The 19,234-nt window shown below is 40.2% G+C and overlaps 1 protein-coding gene across 1 annotated transcript in view; it reads left to right on the top strand.

Annotated features, from left to right (window-relative positions):
• Positions 1-19,234, top strand: part of LOC126271980 (ceramide transfer protein) — a 214,035-nt gene that overhangs the window by 134,732 nt on the left and 60,069 nt on the right. Inside the window, exon 8 of the mRNA XM_049974446.1 lies at positions 9,688-9,890. Within this exon, the coding sequence (XP_049830403.1) occupies positions 9,688-9,890 (203 nt within the window). The remainder of the gene's footprint in view (positions 1-9,687; positions 9,891-19,234) is intronic.

Genomic DNA, 19,234 nt, shown 5'->3' with positions numbered 1-19,234 from the left:
GCTCAGACGGTTTTGCGACCGTATTGGCTGCAGATTCCTTGACTTGTGCCATAGGGTGGTGGGGTTTCGGGTTCCGCTGAATAGGTCAGGAGTTCACTACACTCAGCTGGCGGCTACACGGGTAGCGGAGGCTGTGTGGCGTGGACTGGGCGGTTTTTTAGGTTAGAAGGCCTCGGGAAAGTGCGGGATGGGCTGCAATGTCAAAGGGTGCTTGGCAATTACAGGACGTGCTTGGATCAAGGAACAGTCGGAATTATAGTTGTAAATTGTTGTAGTTGCGCTGGAAAAGTCCCTGAGCTTCAAGCGCTAATAGAAAGCACAGAAGCTGATATCGTTATAGGTACAGAAAGCTGGCTAAAGCCTGAAATAAGTTCTGCAGAAATTTTTACGAAGTCTCAGACGGTGTTCAGGAAAGATAAGATTAGGCAGAATTGGTGGTGGAGTGTTGGTGTCTGTCAGTAGTGGTTTATCTTGTAGTGAAGTCGAAGTAGATACTCTGTGCGAATTGGTGTGGGTGGAGGTTATACTTAACAGCCGAATTAAGTTAATAATTGGCTCCTTCTGCCGACCCCCAGACTCCGATGATACAGTTGCGGAACAGTTCAGAGAAAGTTTGAGTCTCGTAACAAATAAATACCCCACTCATACGGTTATAGTTGGTGGGGACTTCAACCTACCCTCGGTATGTTGGCAAAAATACTTGTTCAAAACCGGTGGTAGGCACAAAACGTCTTCCGAGATTGTCCTAAATGCATTCTCCGAAAATTATTTAGAGCAGTTAGTCCACGAACCCACGCGAATTGTAAATGGTTGCGAAAACACACTTGACCTCTTGGCCACAAACAATCCAGAGCTGATAGAGAGCATCATGACTGATACAGGGATTAGTGATCACAAGGTCATTGTAGCTAGGCTCAATACCATTTCTTCCAAATCCATCAGAAACAAACGCAAAATAATTTTATTTAAAAAAGCGGATAAAGTACCACTAGAAGCCTTCCTAAAAGACAATTTCCATTCCTTCCGAACTGACTATGCGAATGTAGACGAGATGTGGCTCAAATTCAAAGATATAGTAGCAACAGCAATTGAGATATTCATACCTCATAAATTGGTAAGAGATGGAACGGATCCCCCGTGGTACACAAAAAAGGTCCGAACGCTGTTGCAGAGGCAACGGAAAAAGCATGCGAAGTTCAGAAGAACGCGAAATCCTGAAGATGGGCTAAAATTTACAGACGTGCGAAATTTGGCACGTACTTCGATGCGAGATGCCTTTAATAGGTTCCACAACGAAACATTGTCTCGAAATTTGGTAGAAAATCCGAAGAAATTCTGGTCGTATGTAAAGTACACAAGCGGCAAGACGCAGTCAATACCTTCGCTGCGCAGTGCCGATGGTACTGTTATCGACGACTGCGCCGCTAAAGCGGAGTTATTGAACGCAGTTTTCCGAAATTCCTTCACCAGGGAAGACGAATGGAATATTCCAGAATTTGAAACACGAACATCTGCTAGCATGAGTTTCTTAGAAGTAGATACCTTAGGGGTTGCGAAGCAACTCAAATCGCTTGACACGGGCAAGTCTTCAGGTCCAGATTGTATACCGATTAGGTTCCTTTCAGATTACGCTGATACTATAGCTCCCTACTTAGCACTCATATACAACCACTCGCTCACCGATAGATCTGTACCTACAGATTGGAAAATTGCGCAGGTCGCACCAGTGTTCAAGAAGGGTAGTAGGAGTAATCCATTTAACTACAGACCTATATCATTGACGTCGGTTTGCAGTAGGGTTTTGGAGCATATACTGTATTCAAACATTATGAATCACCTCGAAGGGAACGATCTATTGACACGTAATCAGCATGGCTTCAGAAAACATCGCTCTTGTGCAACGCAGCTAGCTCTTTATTCGCACGAAGTAATGGCCGCTATCGACAGGGGATCTCAAGTTGATTCCGTATTTCTAGATTTCCGGAAAGCTTTTGACACCGTTCCTCACAAGCGACTTCTAATCAAGCTGCGGAGCTATGGGGTATCGTCTCAGTTGTGCGACTGGATTCGTGATTTCCTGTCAGGAAGGTCGCAGTTCGTAGTAATAGACGGCAAATCATCGAGTAAAACTGAAGTGATATCAGGTGTTCCCCAGGGAAGCGTCCTGGGACCTCTACTGTTCCTGATCTATATAAATGACCTGGGTGACAATCTGAGCAGTTCTCTTAGACTGTTCGCAGATGATGCTGTAATTTACCGTCTAGTAAGGTCATCCGAAGACCAGTATCAGCTGCAAAGCGATTTAGAAAAGATTGCTGTATGGTGTGTCAGGTGGCAGTTGACGCTAAATAACGAAAAGTGTGAGATGATCCACATGAGTTCCAAAAGAAATCCGTTGGAATTCGATTACTCGATAAATAGTACAATTCTCAAGGCTGTCAATTCAACTAAGTACCTGGGTGTTAAAATTACGAACAACTTCAGTTGGAAGGACCACATAGATAATATTGTCGGGAAGGCGAGCCAAAGGTTGCGTTTCATTGGCAGGACACTTAGAAGATGCAACAAGTCCACTAAAGAGACAGCTTACACTACACTCGTTCGTCCTCTGTTAGAATATTGCTGCGCGGTGTGGGATCCTTACCAGGTGGGATTGACGGAGGACATCGAGAGGGTGCAAAGAAGGGCAGCTCGTTTTGTATTTTCGCGTTATAGGGGAGAGAGTGTGGCAGATATGATACACGAGTTGGGATGGAAGTCATTACAGCATAGACGTTTTTCGTCGCGGCGAGACCTTCTTACGAAATTTCAGTCACCAACTTTCTCTTCCGAATGCGAAAATATTTTGTTGAGCCCAACCTACATAGGTAGGAATGATCATCAAAATAAAATAAGAGAAATCAGAGCTCGAACAGAAAGGTTTAGGTGTTCGTTTTTCCCGCTCGCTGTTCGGGAGTGGAATAGTAGAGAGATAGTATGATTGTGGTTCGATGAACCCTCTGCCAAGCACTTAAATGTGAATTGCAGAGTAGTCATGTAGATGTAGATGTAGAATGAGAATTTACTACACACACTTTTTGAGCTCCGTCATTAAGCAGTATTTAAAGATGCGCATCATGCAAATCAATTTTTGAAAAGTGGCGTCCAACTGTCCATGAGACCCTCTTGAGCATGGCAATGGATAAGTATCAATATCAGTTTGTGAGTTGACTGTAGATTTAAAGTCCAATGTGATATGGGTGCAATACCTCCGTTATCTTGCAATTCTTTAAGTTCAGCAGCAACTTTGTTCCGTAATGCAATGGGAACAGTTCTGGCCCGGCAAAATTTTGTCTGAGCATTGTTTCTCAGAGTAACATGTGCAACAAAATTGTTAGCTTTGCCTAAAACTTCAGAAAATACATTTGGGAATTCTTTTGGCAAGATATCTACACTGTCTTTTGCATTGAATTCAGACATGGACAACACATTCTCCTGAATGTTAAAGCCAAGCAAATCAAAAGAATCAAGATCAAATATGTTCTCACACTCGTTTGATTGTGGCACTATAAAAGCCACTGTTCACATATGCGAGCTATACATGGCAGGCAAAGTACATGTTCCGAGAATGGGAATGTCTTGTCCATTATAAGCCATCAATTGCGTGCTAATTTTGGACAGGTGTGGGAAGCCTAACAGTTCATATGAGTGACGATTTATCAGTGTGACAGAGGCACCTGTGTCCAACTGAAATTTTCCACAAAGAAGTAAATGAACAAGAAGCTTGTTTGACTGGTGTATCGCTGAAGAAACTGCATGTGACTTGGGCCTTGTGACTAGATTTTTGTGAGTGGGCTGAATTCTTATGTTTGTTCCATCGCAAACATCAGATTGTACATGTCCTTTCCTACCACAATCGTAACACTGAGCTTTTTGGGAGGGACAGTCTTGACATTTGTGCCGTGATTAATACCGAGGGCAAGAATTTATTCTGTTAGCCTGTTTAGTGAACTGCTTATGTGGCGTGGAAGATCGTTTGCTCGGCGTGGCGAGCTGTCGCCGAATGGGCCGATTACAACTAAGGGACTCGACACGACAAATAGCCGTCCGCTCAAATTTATGACCTGACAAGGCACCTGAATTGTACTGATCTAGTATTTGTACTGCCTGCTGAAATGATGGATTGGACTGTTTGAAAATTTTTACTCTGAGTTTGACATCAGGTAGATTGTACATGATTGCATCACACAACATAACATCTTAACATAAAGCACCGCAAGCACATTTGAATTTGCATTTCCTTGTCATAACCTCCAAATCAGTTATCCACTTGTGATAAGTTTGTTCTTACCGTTTTTTGCAATTAGAGAATTGATACCTACCTGTTATCATATTCACTTGTTGGGTGATAATAGTCAGCAAAGAGATAACTTGATCACATGCAAGTTCACTCGGAGTGGCTTTAGGGAAAAGTTTTGTGATTAGGCAGAACACTGCAATTCCTGTCATTCATAATAGGTAATGGCTTTTCTCAGTACCTGGTACATTGTGAGCAAGGAGGTGGGTCTCAGACTGGGACAACCACTTGAGCCATTCCTCTTCTTGTTCACTAAACTGCCAAAAAGGTGGTGTAACAATGGGTGTTACTGTAGGTGGTGCTTGTTCTGTTGGGTGTGCAGCATTGGCCAGTAGCTGCTGCACCGTGTTGAGTAACTTGCGAGATCTGTTGCATCTGTAACTGAAACATCTGCATTAGCTGTGTCGCATCTAACACTTGCAGATGTGGCACCTGAGCAGGGAATGGGAGAGGCGGGGTGGGCATTTTGGAAGACACAAAATGCAACTAACAGACAGGGCAAGCAAGCAAAAAAAAAAAGTAAGGAAAAAATTCTGCAATGCCCACCTGTAAACACTGATTAGCAAAAATGACAAGAAACTGTTAAATCAATGAAACGCCCCCGCAAAGAAAAGACAATACAGAATTAGGGCTTGTCCGTATGTTGTTTGACATTTCAAGTTGGTACTTCATATCTTTTATGGATCCCCTTTTTAACTTCCTATACTATTTTTTATAATTTAATTTGTTTCTGTGGGCATAAAAATAACAAAAAGTGTGGTTGTCTTGTTCCTTGGCTAATTTCATCTTATATTAGCCCAGAGAGGGTGTGCATTTGAAAGTAACCGCGTTCTCTCTTCTCTGTTGCATTTCTTTATTTTACTTGTATGTTCACTTTGTCTGCACCATTGGCTAGTTTCACACATTCTGATGTTGTATACTGTTTCATCTCGTGTGTTTATACTGTAAGCACAGAGATGGCACTAACACATTTTTACAAGTTTTACTATGTTAGCTTATGCTCGTATAGGGTATGATTTGGTTTATTGTACTATCTTCATTTCTTGTCATTTCTAATTGCTTTGGTACAAACGATCACTTGTGGTTTTATTGTTAAGCACTTTTTTAAAGAAATTTGTTAAAAATTATACAGCTTTACAATTCACCTGAGCCTCGATAGAAGGCAGCACGCGGCTCTGACTTCACTTTTTCCTCCTGTTCAACCATGTAAGCAACGGCTTCATTTAATGCTAGACTCCTGTAAGCTCAACACCAATATTGTTTACTATGTGACACTTTGGACTAATGTCACCTGTTGCTATGCGGTATGTAACTGTGTGGTGCTTTTTGTTGCACTTACAATATGGTTATATTTCTACCTGATTCTCCTGTTTAAATTTCGGCTGAATTGCAATGGCCTTCCTCAGGGCACAACTGGTTTTGCATGGGAATAGGTTCTTCTATTTATTACAGACTATCAATGTCTGACGTCACTGTTGTAAAACTTTTAATTGGCCCTCTAATACGATTGGCTAGTCATGACGTAAGGGGAGATGGATGTCCATGTCCATGTTGTCAACGATTGGTAGCTGTCTGCCAATCAGCGTTTGGCTTCTGGTCGGCAAGTTTTCCTCCTGGTGTGTGCGGAAGTGGACTTACACTTGCTCTACAGCTATTTGTGCAGATACGTCCGTGTCCCGTGTAACTTCTGCCCCATGACCGCTCGCGGCCCATTGGACTGGGATGGCTGACTGTGTTTTTGGCCAAACAATCTCTCACAAGCAACAATAAGTGAGCAGGTGCACTGTCGTGACGCAAAAGCTATGAACTGTACTTACACAATTCTGGATGTTTTTTGCATATTGCTTCTCGCATACGGCACATAACGACTCCTTTTTGACTGGATGACCTTGAGGCACAAATTCCTGATTCGCTATGCATGGTAATGCAAATAAATAAAGTGAGCTAAACTTTGACATTTGATTGAACTTGGTGCGCTTTTTTCGGTCTTGGCTCTTCGGGATGTTTTCATTGGGACGATTGGGCTCTGGTTTCGACATCATAACTATAAACCCATGTTTCGTCATCAGTTATGACTATCGTGCAAATCAGGATCATCATTGTCAATGTTTCAAGTGTTTTTGAGCACTTGATTCCATTTTTCAGACAAAATTTGATGTTAATTTCTTGCTCCGTTGTTTATAATAATTGAAAATCACTGAGCACACAAAAACACATCTAACCTTTCTATCTGTCAAAAACAAATGAAGTATGCTGTGCACTTGAACCTGTGAACATATGTTCGGGATGTGTGTACCAACACAACAATAAAAAAAAAAAATAAAAAAACTTATAATCAAATGTATGTTGCCCCGTGCAATTTGAAAAGTCACCTTACTTTTTGAACAGCCCTCATATGTCATCAGTATTCATGGAAGATGTTATGAAGTGCTCATACATTCATATAAATGAATTGGGATATCTGTAAATAGTCAAAGGTGCCTGTGATGTCTATCCTAACTGTAATCTTGTAGTTATTGGAGACATTATGTACTATGTTGTTGCTCAGGAAGCAGCATCCTCAATAGAGATATACTGTGTGAAGCCAAACTGGCATGGGCTGAGACTTTGAGAATCTCTTTGTATCAGAAAACCTTCATAGATGAGATATTTTTGCAGTTTAATAAATGTATTGTTTGGACAGATAAGTCTATCCATCTTAGGATTGCAGGGTACCTTTGTAGGAGGTGTTTAAAATAATTATTTTTCTGCCTGACGTCCAGGACTTGTCAATCTAATTTAATTCTTCATTTGGGTATAGCACAATTTGTAGTTTTGGATGTGGCATAATTTTCAATTAAGTACCATATGGATGAGAAGACTTTTCTCTATTGGTCTTGGCCAGCATCAACACAATCTCCTCTTGTGCATACAGATAAATAAGGCATTTATTCAGGAATTTTACTTTACCCCTGACTTGACTTGTGTACAGATTTTACTTTACCCTGCCTTGAGTTGTATCCAAATTAGTCGGTGTGCGTCACTATACAGTCACAAGAACTGAGAGTGGATAGTGAATTGGAGGTTAATATTTGAAACAAAGGTCATAGTTTATTTGTGTGGAAGACACACTAGTGATAGTACAACTGACTGGTTTCAGTAACCGATTGACCTGCCGATTGTTTTTTCATGTGGTTCCCACCCCCACCCCACCCCACCCCGTTAGGTGAAACAACCGAATGAAAGTAGTTTCTGTGGCCTTGTTGGCTATACAAATATTCTTACTTTCTCTCCAGATTTGAGTATTTTCACTTAATGTGAGTCAACTGACTGACCCAAGTTGTTATCTGCGTGTTTTTTTTTTTTTTTTTGCATCCGGGTTGGAGGGATTTCATTTGTATACTACTTCAGCATTTTCGGCTATACATGAACCATAAGAAGGCTTGTCAACTTTTTAGAGACAAATAACATATCTTACTTCAAGGAGATGTGAATAGAAAGTATGTTTCTAAAAATGAAGTATTTTCAAAATGTATATGTTAATTTACTTAAATATGAATATTTTGTACTTCTTGAAGCAATCCCTCTTTCACTGCCTCCTTCTCCTCCTCCAGTGCCACCACCACCACCACAACCTCTCTTCCTGCGCTGCTGGATTGCACCCATCGCAAATAATTCTATCTCAGTAAATGCTGAGGTGATGTGAACAGGAAGTATATAAGATAAAATTTCTTTAAATGTTTGGTGACTTAATCGCTTGCTTTTTAATTATATACTGTCACTCATCAGAAGTCCTCCCCCCCTCCCCTGTCCAAGAAGTCACAGCCTAGTTTATCACAGAACCTTTGAAGTCTGGTTAAGCCATTCTACTTGACTCAGAACCAGGGGCACGATCAGTTTTGAGGACAATGGTGCAGATTGTAAGCTTTGTTAAAACTCCGTGTGCAAGACTGGTTTTCACAATCTACTCTGCCGGTTGCTGGATTTACCCAAGTATGACCTCAAAGACCAGATGACATTTGTTCCAACATGTTCCACAATCTACAGGTAGGAGCACCCTGTTATCTCAATGGCTGAAAATTTGTATATAGGCTCTATTTCCTGCTTGTATCCTTTCTTTTACAGATTATTTCATATTATTTTCACTAGTTAAAAGGACATCTAGATACAGAAAGTAACTGACAACTTTGAAACAAATGTATTAGAGCCCTTTAAGCCGTGTGGTATTCTTCTAGCCTAGAACTGAAATTTATCACGTATTTTTGTCTTGTTTTCATTTGCAGTCAGTTCAATTTTTATCTTTCTGCTACCATTACATTTCTTTAAGCATTTTGGCATAATTGCAAGAGTACCTGCATTTGGATGCATCCAGCAGGATGTAATCATTATTGTACCTCTCTTTTTATGCTTTTTGTATCAGACTGTTTAGAGCTAAGGTAAACAGAACTGTAAAGAGATCATCACTCTGTTTCCCCCATCTGTGATTTTTCCTTGTCCTTCCTATTACATGATACAATTCTCTTATTCCCTTCTGTTTCATTAATTCTTTTACCTTGAAATTATGCTGCTGCTTTCACCACTTTCTCACTTCTATTCCTCCTATTATTTCCTCATCTGCTGTCAGAGTAGTGTCTGCAATTTTTATACGGTTTGTTTTTACAGTTTTTACTAGTAGAAAACTGATGTAGCATAGATTCATTCTCAGTTCTTTTTTCTTGGGTAAAGTGTATCTCATTGATACTCTTTCACGTTGGTTTCCCACAACCTTTGCTATAAACACCCCCAAAACCAGCAATAGGTTGTATTTTCCTGTGTGTACTTGCAAGGACTTCTTCAATCTTGAGTCTACCCAGTCTTTTCTTTATAGGTTTAAATTCCAAATTACTTCTCTTTATTCCATTTGTTGTTATAAATACTGTTCCAGACTGACCTATTCTTCTTTCTGCTCCATTCTACAGCAAAGAATACTGAGATATATCATATCTATTTGTCCTTGCCCTTGCCATCTCACATCTCATAGTGCCACAGTATTGCAATATATTTATTACCATCCTAATAGGGGATCTGGAACTACTACTTCATCTCTCAAACACTTACACATTTTTTGGAAAGGAATTATTTAATAATTCCAAGAACTATAGCTTTTATATTTTTGGAATCCAGTTCATCAGCTCTCTTTTATTTATTTATGTATTAAGTAGCTAAATAACATTTTACCAGAGAATTGTATGTAGTATGGGCTACTACACTTTGTCACTTTAATTAGCAATTTACAATAAAGGAATGAGAAATTTAAACTAGGTTCTGTGTTGATTTTTGAAAGTAAATACATGTTGCCACAACTAAATAATTTGTAATTGTTTTGTTTCCAGGCACTATTGAGCAGATGACAGTGCTCGAGAAAGTTTCCGAGGACACGCTGATATTCCTACAGGTTCACAAACGTATATGGCCGGCATCTCAGCGAGACTCACTCTTCTGGTCTCACATACGTAAAGTACCGGATGACAAGGACAGGGACAGTCAGGATATATGGATAGTGTGTAATCACTCCACTGACAGCAGCGAGTTTCCGGTCAGTACAATTGCTGTCAAGAGTATTATACATAAATTTTGTTATGTAGTGAAATAAAGGTATGGTATGGTATTGTATTGTATTGTGTACAATGCTGAATTTCAGGAATTAGACCCTAGAACAGTAATGTTACAGTGTCTAATGACTGTGCCAGAAGAGATGTTTAAAGAACAAAGTGAAAACAGTAATATTTGTTTACTGATGCATACACGGGCATAGAAGTGGATGTAGGAAATGAGGGAGAGAGTTGAAGAAGCCTAATTATGAAATTGGCTAATGAGGTACGGGAACAGAGTTGGCAAGATCCAAAGTCAATTGACTATTACATTGACAGATATTATTTGGAACACTACTGAGTTAGTCACCTTTGTAGTTTCTCTCACATTATGTAAAGTCTTCCACATTCTGTTTTGTGTAATATGTTACATGGTGTAGTAAGCTTACTCTCTATATCACTACTAATAAATCCTTATCTCTGAAACTGAGTACATCTACATCCCCATACATACCCCACAGACGACTACATGATGCAGGGTGTAGCATACCATGTACCATTACTAGTCATGTTCTTTCCTATTCCACTCCCAGATAAAGTGAGGGAAAAACTGCTATTTATAAGCCTTCATATGAGCCCTAATTTATCATTGTGGTCCTTAGACAAAATGTAGATTGGCAGGAGTAGTATCATTCTGTAGTTGGTTCTCAAATGCTGGTTCTCTGAATTTCCTCGATTGTGCCTCACAAAAGAACGCCATCTTCCCTCCAAGGTTTCCCATTTGAGTTCAGGTTGTGTCTTCATAATACTTTCATGGTAATCAAACTTACCGGTGTCAAATTGCAAATTGTGCTTTTACGTCTTCCTTTAATGCAACCTCGATCAGTATGCAAGTAATGGGTCACACTGTTGTCCTATGTAATCTGATTTATAGATGAACTACACTAGCCTGAAGTTCTCCCACTAAAACAAAGTCAACCATTTACCTTCCCTGCTATCAGTAGGTTGTACTCATTCCATTCGTATCACTTTGTGATGTTCTCTCTCTCTCTCTCTCTCTCTCTCTCTCTCTCTCTCTCTCTCTCTCTCTCTCTCTCTCTCTCTGCATTGTCCGTGATAAGAGTAATGCCTGAAATTTTGTATTCTTGGTGCACTTTTTATACTGTGGATCTCAGAATATTTAATTCCATAACAATTTCCAAAATAGAATGTCTAATGTTTATAGCTCCAACTACGATGTAATGTCCAAAGACTATCAATTCCCATCATATGGAAACCTTTTTACACGTATCATTTGAGTACAAATGATGATGCACTGCCCTTTTATACCTTGTGTCATGATGATACTGCTATCTATATATGGGCAATACTCAGTGGACATAGAACTGAATCTGTCTGGTCAAGGAACCTGTATTACTCTGAGTCTGGATTATTTGAAAGGCTCCATAACTGTGTCTCTGCCAGTTTGTCTCTGGGTGGTCACTGTATCCTAGTCTCTCTCCCTCCCTCCCTCCTCCCCCTCCCTCCCCCTCCCTCTCTCTCTCTCTCTCTCTCTCTCTCTCTCTCTCTCTCTCTCTCTCTCTCTCTCTCTCTCTCTCTCTCTTTGTGGGTGTCTTGAGGTTGTCAAGTGCCTTGTGTTCAAGCCACTATACACATGTGATTCTACTAGGGTGGTTTGAAAAGTTCTCGGAATCACCATGAGAGGTCAGCACTAGCGCAACGAGTTGTTCACGTAGTACTCATTGGACTGTTGCCTGTAACCACGTGCCACATCAGTGCTCTTGGCAGAGAGCTGTGGTAGTGACATAGCTCTGTTGTTGTTCCTGTGTAGTGATTTGTGAAGATGGAAAAAATTGAGATTCAAACAGTGATTAAGTACTTAATAAAGAAAGGTATGAAAGCTAAGGACATTCATGCCGATTTCCAGAACACACTGGGGGACTCTTATATTCAACTGCTGCCAAGTGGACAATTGAATTTAAATTTGGTCAGGAGAGCTTAGATGATGACCTGCACAGTGGTCAGCCAAGATGTGTCATTACTCCAGAAATCATTGCAAAAGTGCACAAAATGGTCATGGAGAATTTCTGATTGAAAGTGCATGAAATTGCTCACACTTACCAGATGTCATCTGGAATGTCGTATCACATTTTAACTGGAGAATTAGAAATGAAAGAAAAATCTGCTAGATGGGTACTGCGACTCTTCATGTGCTCCCGCACTCGTGTTCCACCGCCGTGTCAAAATAACACGAACTAAGGTATGAATTGTTGCCACACCCGCCTTATTCAACTGATATGACACCATCAGACTTCCATCTCTTCCCAAAACTGAAAATTTTTCTTGGTGGTCGAAGATTCACTTCAAACGAAGAATTGATAGAGTTGACAACTATTTTGCAGGCCTGGAGGAAACTTATTTTCGAGATAGGATCAAGCCACTGGAACATCGTTGGACCAAGTGCATTAATCTACAAGGAGACTACATCGACAAACAAAATAAGTTTCAGTGATGTAAGTACTTTTTTTTTTCTATTCGGTTCCGAGAATTTTTCAAACCACCCTCGTAAATACACTGTTCTTGTCTCCGATATATGACTTCATTGGAGCATACACATGCCATGTCTTTATGTCATCTTAAGTCATAAATATGTTACGTTGGCGTGTGGGATTTGAGCAGGAGCAGATGTTCTACTGTGACCAGCATTAAAAGTATAGTTCTCTAAGGCCAGCTATGTCTTAATATTTGACTTTTTGTGTTCGTAGTGGTGGCTCCTGTTCACTCAAACATAGTGTCTGCTCCTCTTGTTCTTTGTGATGACTGAATGTGCTGCAATAATTGTTCTTCAACCTCTCCTTCAAGACACTTAGTATTGGAGAATTGTAGGCTTCACAATGCTTTGCCTTTGACACTTTAAAAATTAGCATCTTTGAGGAGTAAATGAGTTTGTTGATCTTATGTGAAGCACAGTTAGTCAACTACCTTTGCCACCCAAATTCTTAGCCCATCATATCTGAAGCTCATTTCCCAGCATGTTCCCTGTGCTCATTTTTGGGTCGTGCAAGTTTCAAGGACATAACAAAATTCAAGATGTCTTCCGTTATTGTTCTCAAAAGAACGGTCTCCACTGCTAAAGTATCAATATGTTCCACCAGTAGTTTCCTGTCATTGTTTGTTTCCTGATATGAAGAATTCATATTTATCAATGTGTGAAACATTGACCGTTACTTCGGTTAAAATTATCGGCATATTTTCTGCTGATGAAGCAGTTTCTGCTGGTGGAGCAGCATGCAGTAAAATTCAGGAAAATTGCCCAGTAGTCCAGCAGCTTATTGTATTCAGCTTTCTGGGTTATAGTAGAACAGTCAGACCCATCACTAATTCTTCAGGTATTCATGCTCCTGCAAGACGAACCAGATCAACTTGTGTGGCACTCAAAGGCCTTTTCAAGGTCGAGGAAAGCAAGGTGGGGGTGCCTTGACTTCTCAATATCTTTTTCTATAAGCAGGCAAGCAACATGAAAAGCATCTGCCAAGCCAGAGTCCTTCACAAATCCACATTGATTGCCGATTGACAGGTCCTTATGTCAATGATGTGTTCACAGGTCTTAATCGTGTGTGATAGAAGATATATTTAGCAGTAGTTGCAACATTCAGCTGGGCTACCCTTCTGCTTCCAAATTGCAATTGTTGTACTACATGTCCACCAGTTGGAATCCTTTCCTATTCAACAAAATTTTTTTTTAAGAAATCTGTCAGCCATTAAGTTGAATCCCAGTGCTTTGATTTCCACAAAGCTGAAGCTATTCAGTTGAATCCCAGTGCTTTGTCTTTATACAGCTCAGCAGATAGTTGTCTGGTCCTGTTCCCTTTCCATTTTTCATTTTATACACTGTTTTGACAACACCACGATTGGTGTCGTGGTTTCCTGTACAGATGCTTGCATTTGAATCAGAGTATGTGGAAACTCCTCATTGCAAATTTTCTCAAAGTATTGATGCCACCACTCAGCTACGTTCTTCCTACTGGTGACAAGTTTTGCTTCTTTATAGTCGCTTCCATGGAATTTTTCTATGGCGTCTGTTTGCCTGTAATGCTGCTTCGCAAGGCAGTAGAGTTCTCTCCTGTTGTTAGCGAAAGTTTATCACAGACTTTGCTGGAGTGGAACAATTTTCTGCCATAATTCTACTTTTTCCCCATCATAGAAGCTTTCAATGTAGCCACTTTTTAAAACACAACATCTTTCACTTCTTCAGTTCATAGACATGACTGGCGATAGATTTTACATCATCCGGGTTTTGTGGTACCTAATTTTTCATGAGGATTTGCTGTGACACAATCTTTCGGGGTGTCCCACTTCCCCCCCCCCCCCCCCCCCCCCTTTCCCCAATGCCAGTAATAGGTGGAAGGGTGATGAATAGTTACCATGTAGTCCATGCTGGGCCATTGTAACCTCACAGAGGTCTGATGTGCATTCTGACATAAGATGGGTAGTTTGTGTGGCAACTGTTCCATAGGGTAGGACCTTTGTATTCAAGATAACTGGTAGACCATGTTGCTTTACAAGAATATTTCGATATGGCTCACTCTGTTACCACTGTGTTAAGTCCAATGATGGAATATTTTCTTCTTGTAGTAGGTATTCAACGAAGTTAAGTATTCTCTCCCCATTTGCATTCTAGTTCCCAGCACCATTGTTGTAATGGCATAGATATACATCTGCATTTGAACCATCATGACCATTGACATCACCAGAGACAATGAGTGTAGCTCAGTTTTAGCCTTTATATGGAGGATAATGTGAGAAGATATAAATCTTCCACTAATCTGATGCCAAAACAACTTTCATAAAGTGATGATCAAATCATTCTATTTTTTTCTACAAAGCCACAAAATTTTGTGCTGATAATGATCCCAACTCCATTGATGGTTTTTGGGCTGCCATTATAAATGATTTTATGTATGTCACAAATATCTTGTGGTTTTGCATATCTCCACTTGGTGTCCCACACTGTGCAAATGTTAATTTTTCCCTTTTTAATACCATAATTAGTTCATCTGATCATCCTGTCATAGAGTTAATGTAAGAGAGGCAAATCTTCTGACTAGAGCTTGCCTGTTTAGCTACCATTGCTCTGAAAAAGTCGGTAATCCTTGCTTGTTTATCACATCATTTGAGCTTGAATAGCACCCATCTCCTAAGGGGAGTGCCCTATCCTTTTCTAACTTCAGCACACCCGCTGAATACACTGAGGTGACAGAAGTCATAGGATAGTGATATGCATGTATACAAATTATGGAAGTATCGCATACAAAAGGTATAAAAGGGCAGTGCATTGGCAGAGTTGTCATATATGCTCAGGTGATTCATATGAAGAGGTTTCCAATGTGATTATGGCCACACAGTGGAAATGAAGACTATATGGTCTCACAAAAGAAATTAAGAGACTTTGAACACAGAATGGTTGTTGGAGCTAGACGGATGGGCCATTCCATTTCAGAAATAATTATAGAATCCAATATTACAAGATCCGCAGTGTCAAGAGTGTGCTGAGAATACAAAATTTCGGGCATTACCTCTTACCACAGACAAAGCAGTGGCCGACAACCGTCACTTAATGACCAAGAACAATAAAGGTTTTGTAGAATTGTCAGTGTTAACAAACAAATAACACTGCATTAAATAACTGCAGAAACCAATGTGGGATGTACGACGAATGTATCCATTAGGACAGTGTGGCAAAATCTGGCATTAATTGGTTATGCTAGTACACTACCAACCCAAGTGCCTTAGTAAATGGCACAACTTTGCCTGCAATGCCTCTTCCTGGGCTGATGACCATATGGGTGGACTCTTTATGACTGGAATACTGTGGCTTGGGTAGATGAGTCCCACTTTAAGTTGGTAAGAGCTGATGGTAGGGTTCAAATGTGGTGCAGACCCCACAAAGCCTTGGACCCAGGTTGTCAATAATGCACTGTGCAAGCTGGTGGGTGCCCCATAATGGTGTGGATTGTGTTTACATGGAATGGACTGGTCCCTCTGGTACAACTGAAGTGCTTGTTGACAGGAAATGGGTTATGTTAGGTTACTTGGAGGACATTTGCAGCCATTCATGGATATCAGGTTCCCAAACCAAGTTGGAATTTTTATGGATGACGATACGGCATGTCACCTGCCCATAACTGTTTGTGATTGTTTCGAAGAACATTCTGGACAGTTCGAGCAAATGACTTGGCTACCAAGATCGCCCAACATTAATCCCGTCGAACATTTATGGGGGATAATTGAGAGTTCAGTTCAAGCAAAAAATCCTGCGTTGGCAAATTTTCACCATTATGCACAGCTATAGAGGCAATATGGCTCAGTATTTATGCAATGGACTTTCTACGACTTGTTGAACCCAAGCCATTTCAGGTTGCTTTATTATTGCAATTTTTGTCACCTCAGAGTACTATCCAACCTCACAAGTTTTTTGCTAAATTGTGTAAGTGTCACACTTTCTTTTGTGATGGCAATACTCATCAAACGGCTTTGAAATGTTTGTGCCACTGGTTTGAACATGTGCATTAGTTTAGCTAGAAATTCTCTACAGGTTCCAGGAAGACTCCATGTGCTTTTGTCATCAGCTCCCCTCTTTTATCTGTATAAGGACATATATACTGTGCTGTATGGATTGTACCTGCAGATACCAATTAAAAAATTGATATACATGGAGCACTATTAACCTCATTCGTTTTTATAGCGCTTGGCATGATTTCTTTGCCTCTCATTTTGAACACCAAGAGGCAAAATAATCACTTAACAAAGAACACTATTTTAGAAAGGAAAAGCAAATATTTTATTCACGGCATGACGTGCACAGAAGAAAGATGAAAATGTGGCCAGCATGCAGCTGATTACACATCATTTGGTGCACAATAGTTAGCTACTACATATCTATCTTTGAGCTGCTTTCATTTGTATAAAGTTCTTTACACACAACAGCGAATAATGCCAGCAATATTGCAGCATACATCAGCTGCACTTCTCCCAAAACAGATACTTCTATGTATGTTCAGTTCCACATGTAAGACTATCAACCACCAAACCTGCTCTGCCTCTGATAACAGCCCTGAAAACATATACTTGCAGCTTGTTGTCTGCAAAGGATGTTTGTACATTATATTTTATCCATCATTGCTTTTCTGGTGTTGATTTCATTTACTGGGTCATTCCATTACGAAGACTAGGGAAATTTGATCCTCAATTTGATCTTCAGAACTAGAAGTGTAAAATACAAATAAAAAAAAAATTGAGCAGTTGGTGTGTGTTACTGCCTTACCTGCACAGAAAAGAGAAAGTTCAAAAGCAAAAGTTATTTGAACCAAAATCATCTATTGCTTGCAATGCCAAACGCTCATACTGGCAAAACATCAGAAAATGATTCAGTTCAAGGACTGAGGTGAGGTGGAGGAAAAAAAAGCTTCTCACACAGATAAGGACCATTTGTATCAGCAGAAAAGGTGCATTTTAAAATCTGATCTCCACCTATTTTGAGGCTCTCCTGTCCACAGATGGGATTGTGTAGATGCTCAGAGGGCAAAGGCCGAAGGGGCAACAATTGCCCATGATACCACTATGTATTCATCATTATCATTCACTTTATATCAGTAGCAGTTCAAATGTGTATAATGTTCTTAACAACTGTGTATTTTCCATACCTTCCAAACCCACCCCAAGATCCAGGAAAATGGGTAATTTATGATAGTGCCTTGTGTGTGTGTGTGTGTGTGTGTGTGTGTGTGTGTGTGTGTGTGTGTGTGTTGGGGGGCCTGTAAATTTGATGAAGTGCTGTAACTGAAAGCAAACCTTGCTCTTTGGTGGTTCTGTTCCATACTGTCATCTTTTGGTCAAATTAACACAGAATTCACGTAGTGTGCAAAACAGTCAGTCCAGCTTGATGACTAAGCAATTAAAGAGAGTACACATACAAAGAATTAATAAAATGATGATAAAAGAAAAAGTACCCCAAGGGATAATAATGTTGATGAAATGCACAGAATCAAGTATTAACTTAGCAGTGTTTATTTCAGGTAAAGTAACACCAAAGAAATAGTGTACGATCTGTGGCCACACAATTCTTTTACTAGTATGAGTTTCTTAAATCACTGAGGAAAATAAATAAAACAGTGAGCAGCATGCAGAGTGATAGACAATGTTCCAAGTGCCATTTATTGTTAAAGTTCTTACCACAGATGAGTTACTGTAGTAACCACAAATTTAACATCATCAAAGTCTGTCACTAACAGAAGTACTTCAGTTCGCACATGGGGCCTCTAAACGGTCAGTGTGATAACTGAAATTTACGCAGGGTGCAAAAAACGCAAATACTAAGCACTCTGGACTGCCCAAAATCTCACCAGTCTTACACTCCATTTAATTGACATGTAGTCACAATTTCTTACATATTTGCATCACAAACATTATTCCAATGGTTTTAAGTATTCGGTCTTCAGGCCACGAGTGGCCTACCGAGACCATCAGACCTCCGTGTCATCCACAGTGGAGGATGCGGGTAGGAGGGGCGTGGGGTCATCACACTGCTCTCCCGGTCGTTATGATGGTATTCTTGACCGAAGACGCTACTATACGGTCGAGTAGCTCCTCAATTGGCATCACGAGGCTGAGTGCACCCCGAAAAATGGCAACAGCGCATGGTAGCCTGGATGGTCACCCATCCAAGTGCCAACCACGCCCGACTTCATTTAACCTCGGTGCTCTGACAGGAACCAGTGTATCCACTGCGGCAAGGCCGTTGCCAATGGTTTTAAGTATTTGACAAAAATTATATAAATTACTGAGCAGATGGCGGAGCTCAAGTCAGATGCATGACTAAATTCTGCGTACTGTCACAGCACCATACAGGTCAAAGAAAACAGTGTTTACATTAATAATTACTACAAAATCTATTTGCACTAATTATTACTACAGGGTACATACTAAAAACTGATCAAGCTGCTGTTAATGATTTATGTTAAAGTGCAGAATGTTTTTCGGCCACTGTTTCAGCAACAAGAAATAATAATGTAAACAGTGGAAAATCCAGGATGGAATAACATCAATATTATCAAAAGGACAGATCCAGGCTCACCATATAACGGAGATGTTGAGTCACAGGCAGGCACAACAAAAAGACTGTTAAACAACAGGGTGTCTATGACCCGGGCCAACCGAGAGATCCGGAAAAACCCGGGAAATTTTTCATCCGGGAAAAACCCGGGATTTTTTTTGTTTTCAGTTAAATTTTGGAAATTTTGACTGCTAAGAACCGTTAGTATAACAAAGGATATTACTGTACCCCGCTACT

The sequence above is a fragment of the Schistocerca gregaria genome, chromosome 5 (genome assembly GCF_023897955.1).
Source record: "Schistocerca gregaria isolate iqSchGreg1 chromosome 5, iqSchGreg1.2, whole genome shotgun sequence".
Classification (NCBI taxonomy): Eukaryota; Metazoa; Arthropoda; class Insecta; order Orthoptera; family Acrididae; genus Schistocerca; species Schistocerca gregaria.
Note: the sequence above shows the minus strand (reverse complement) of the source record. Positions and strands in the feature narration are given on the sequence as shown.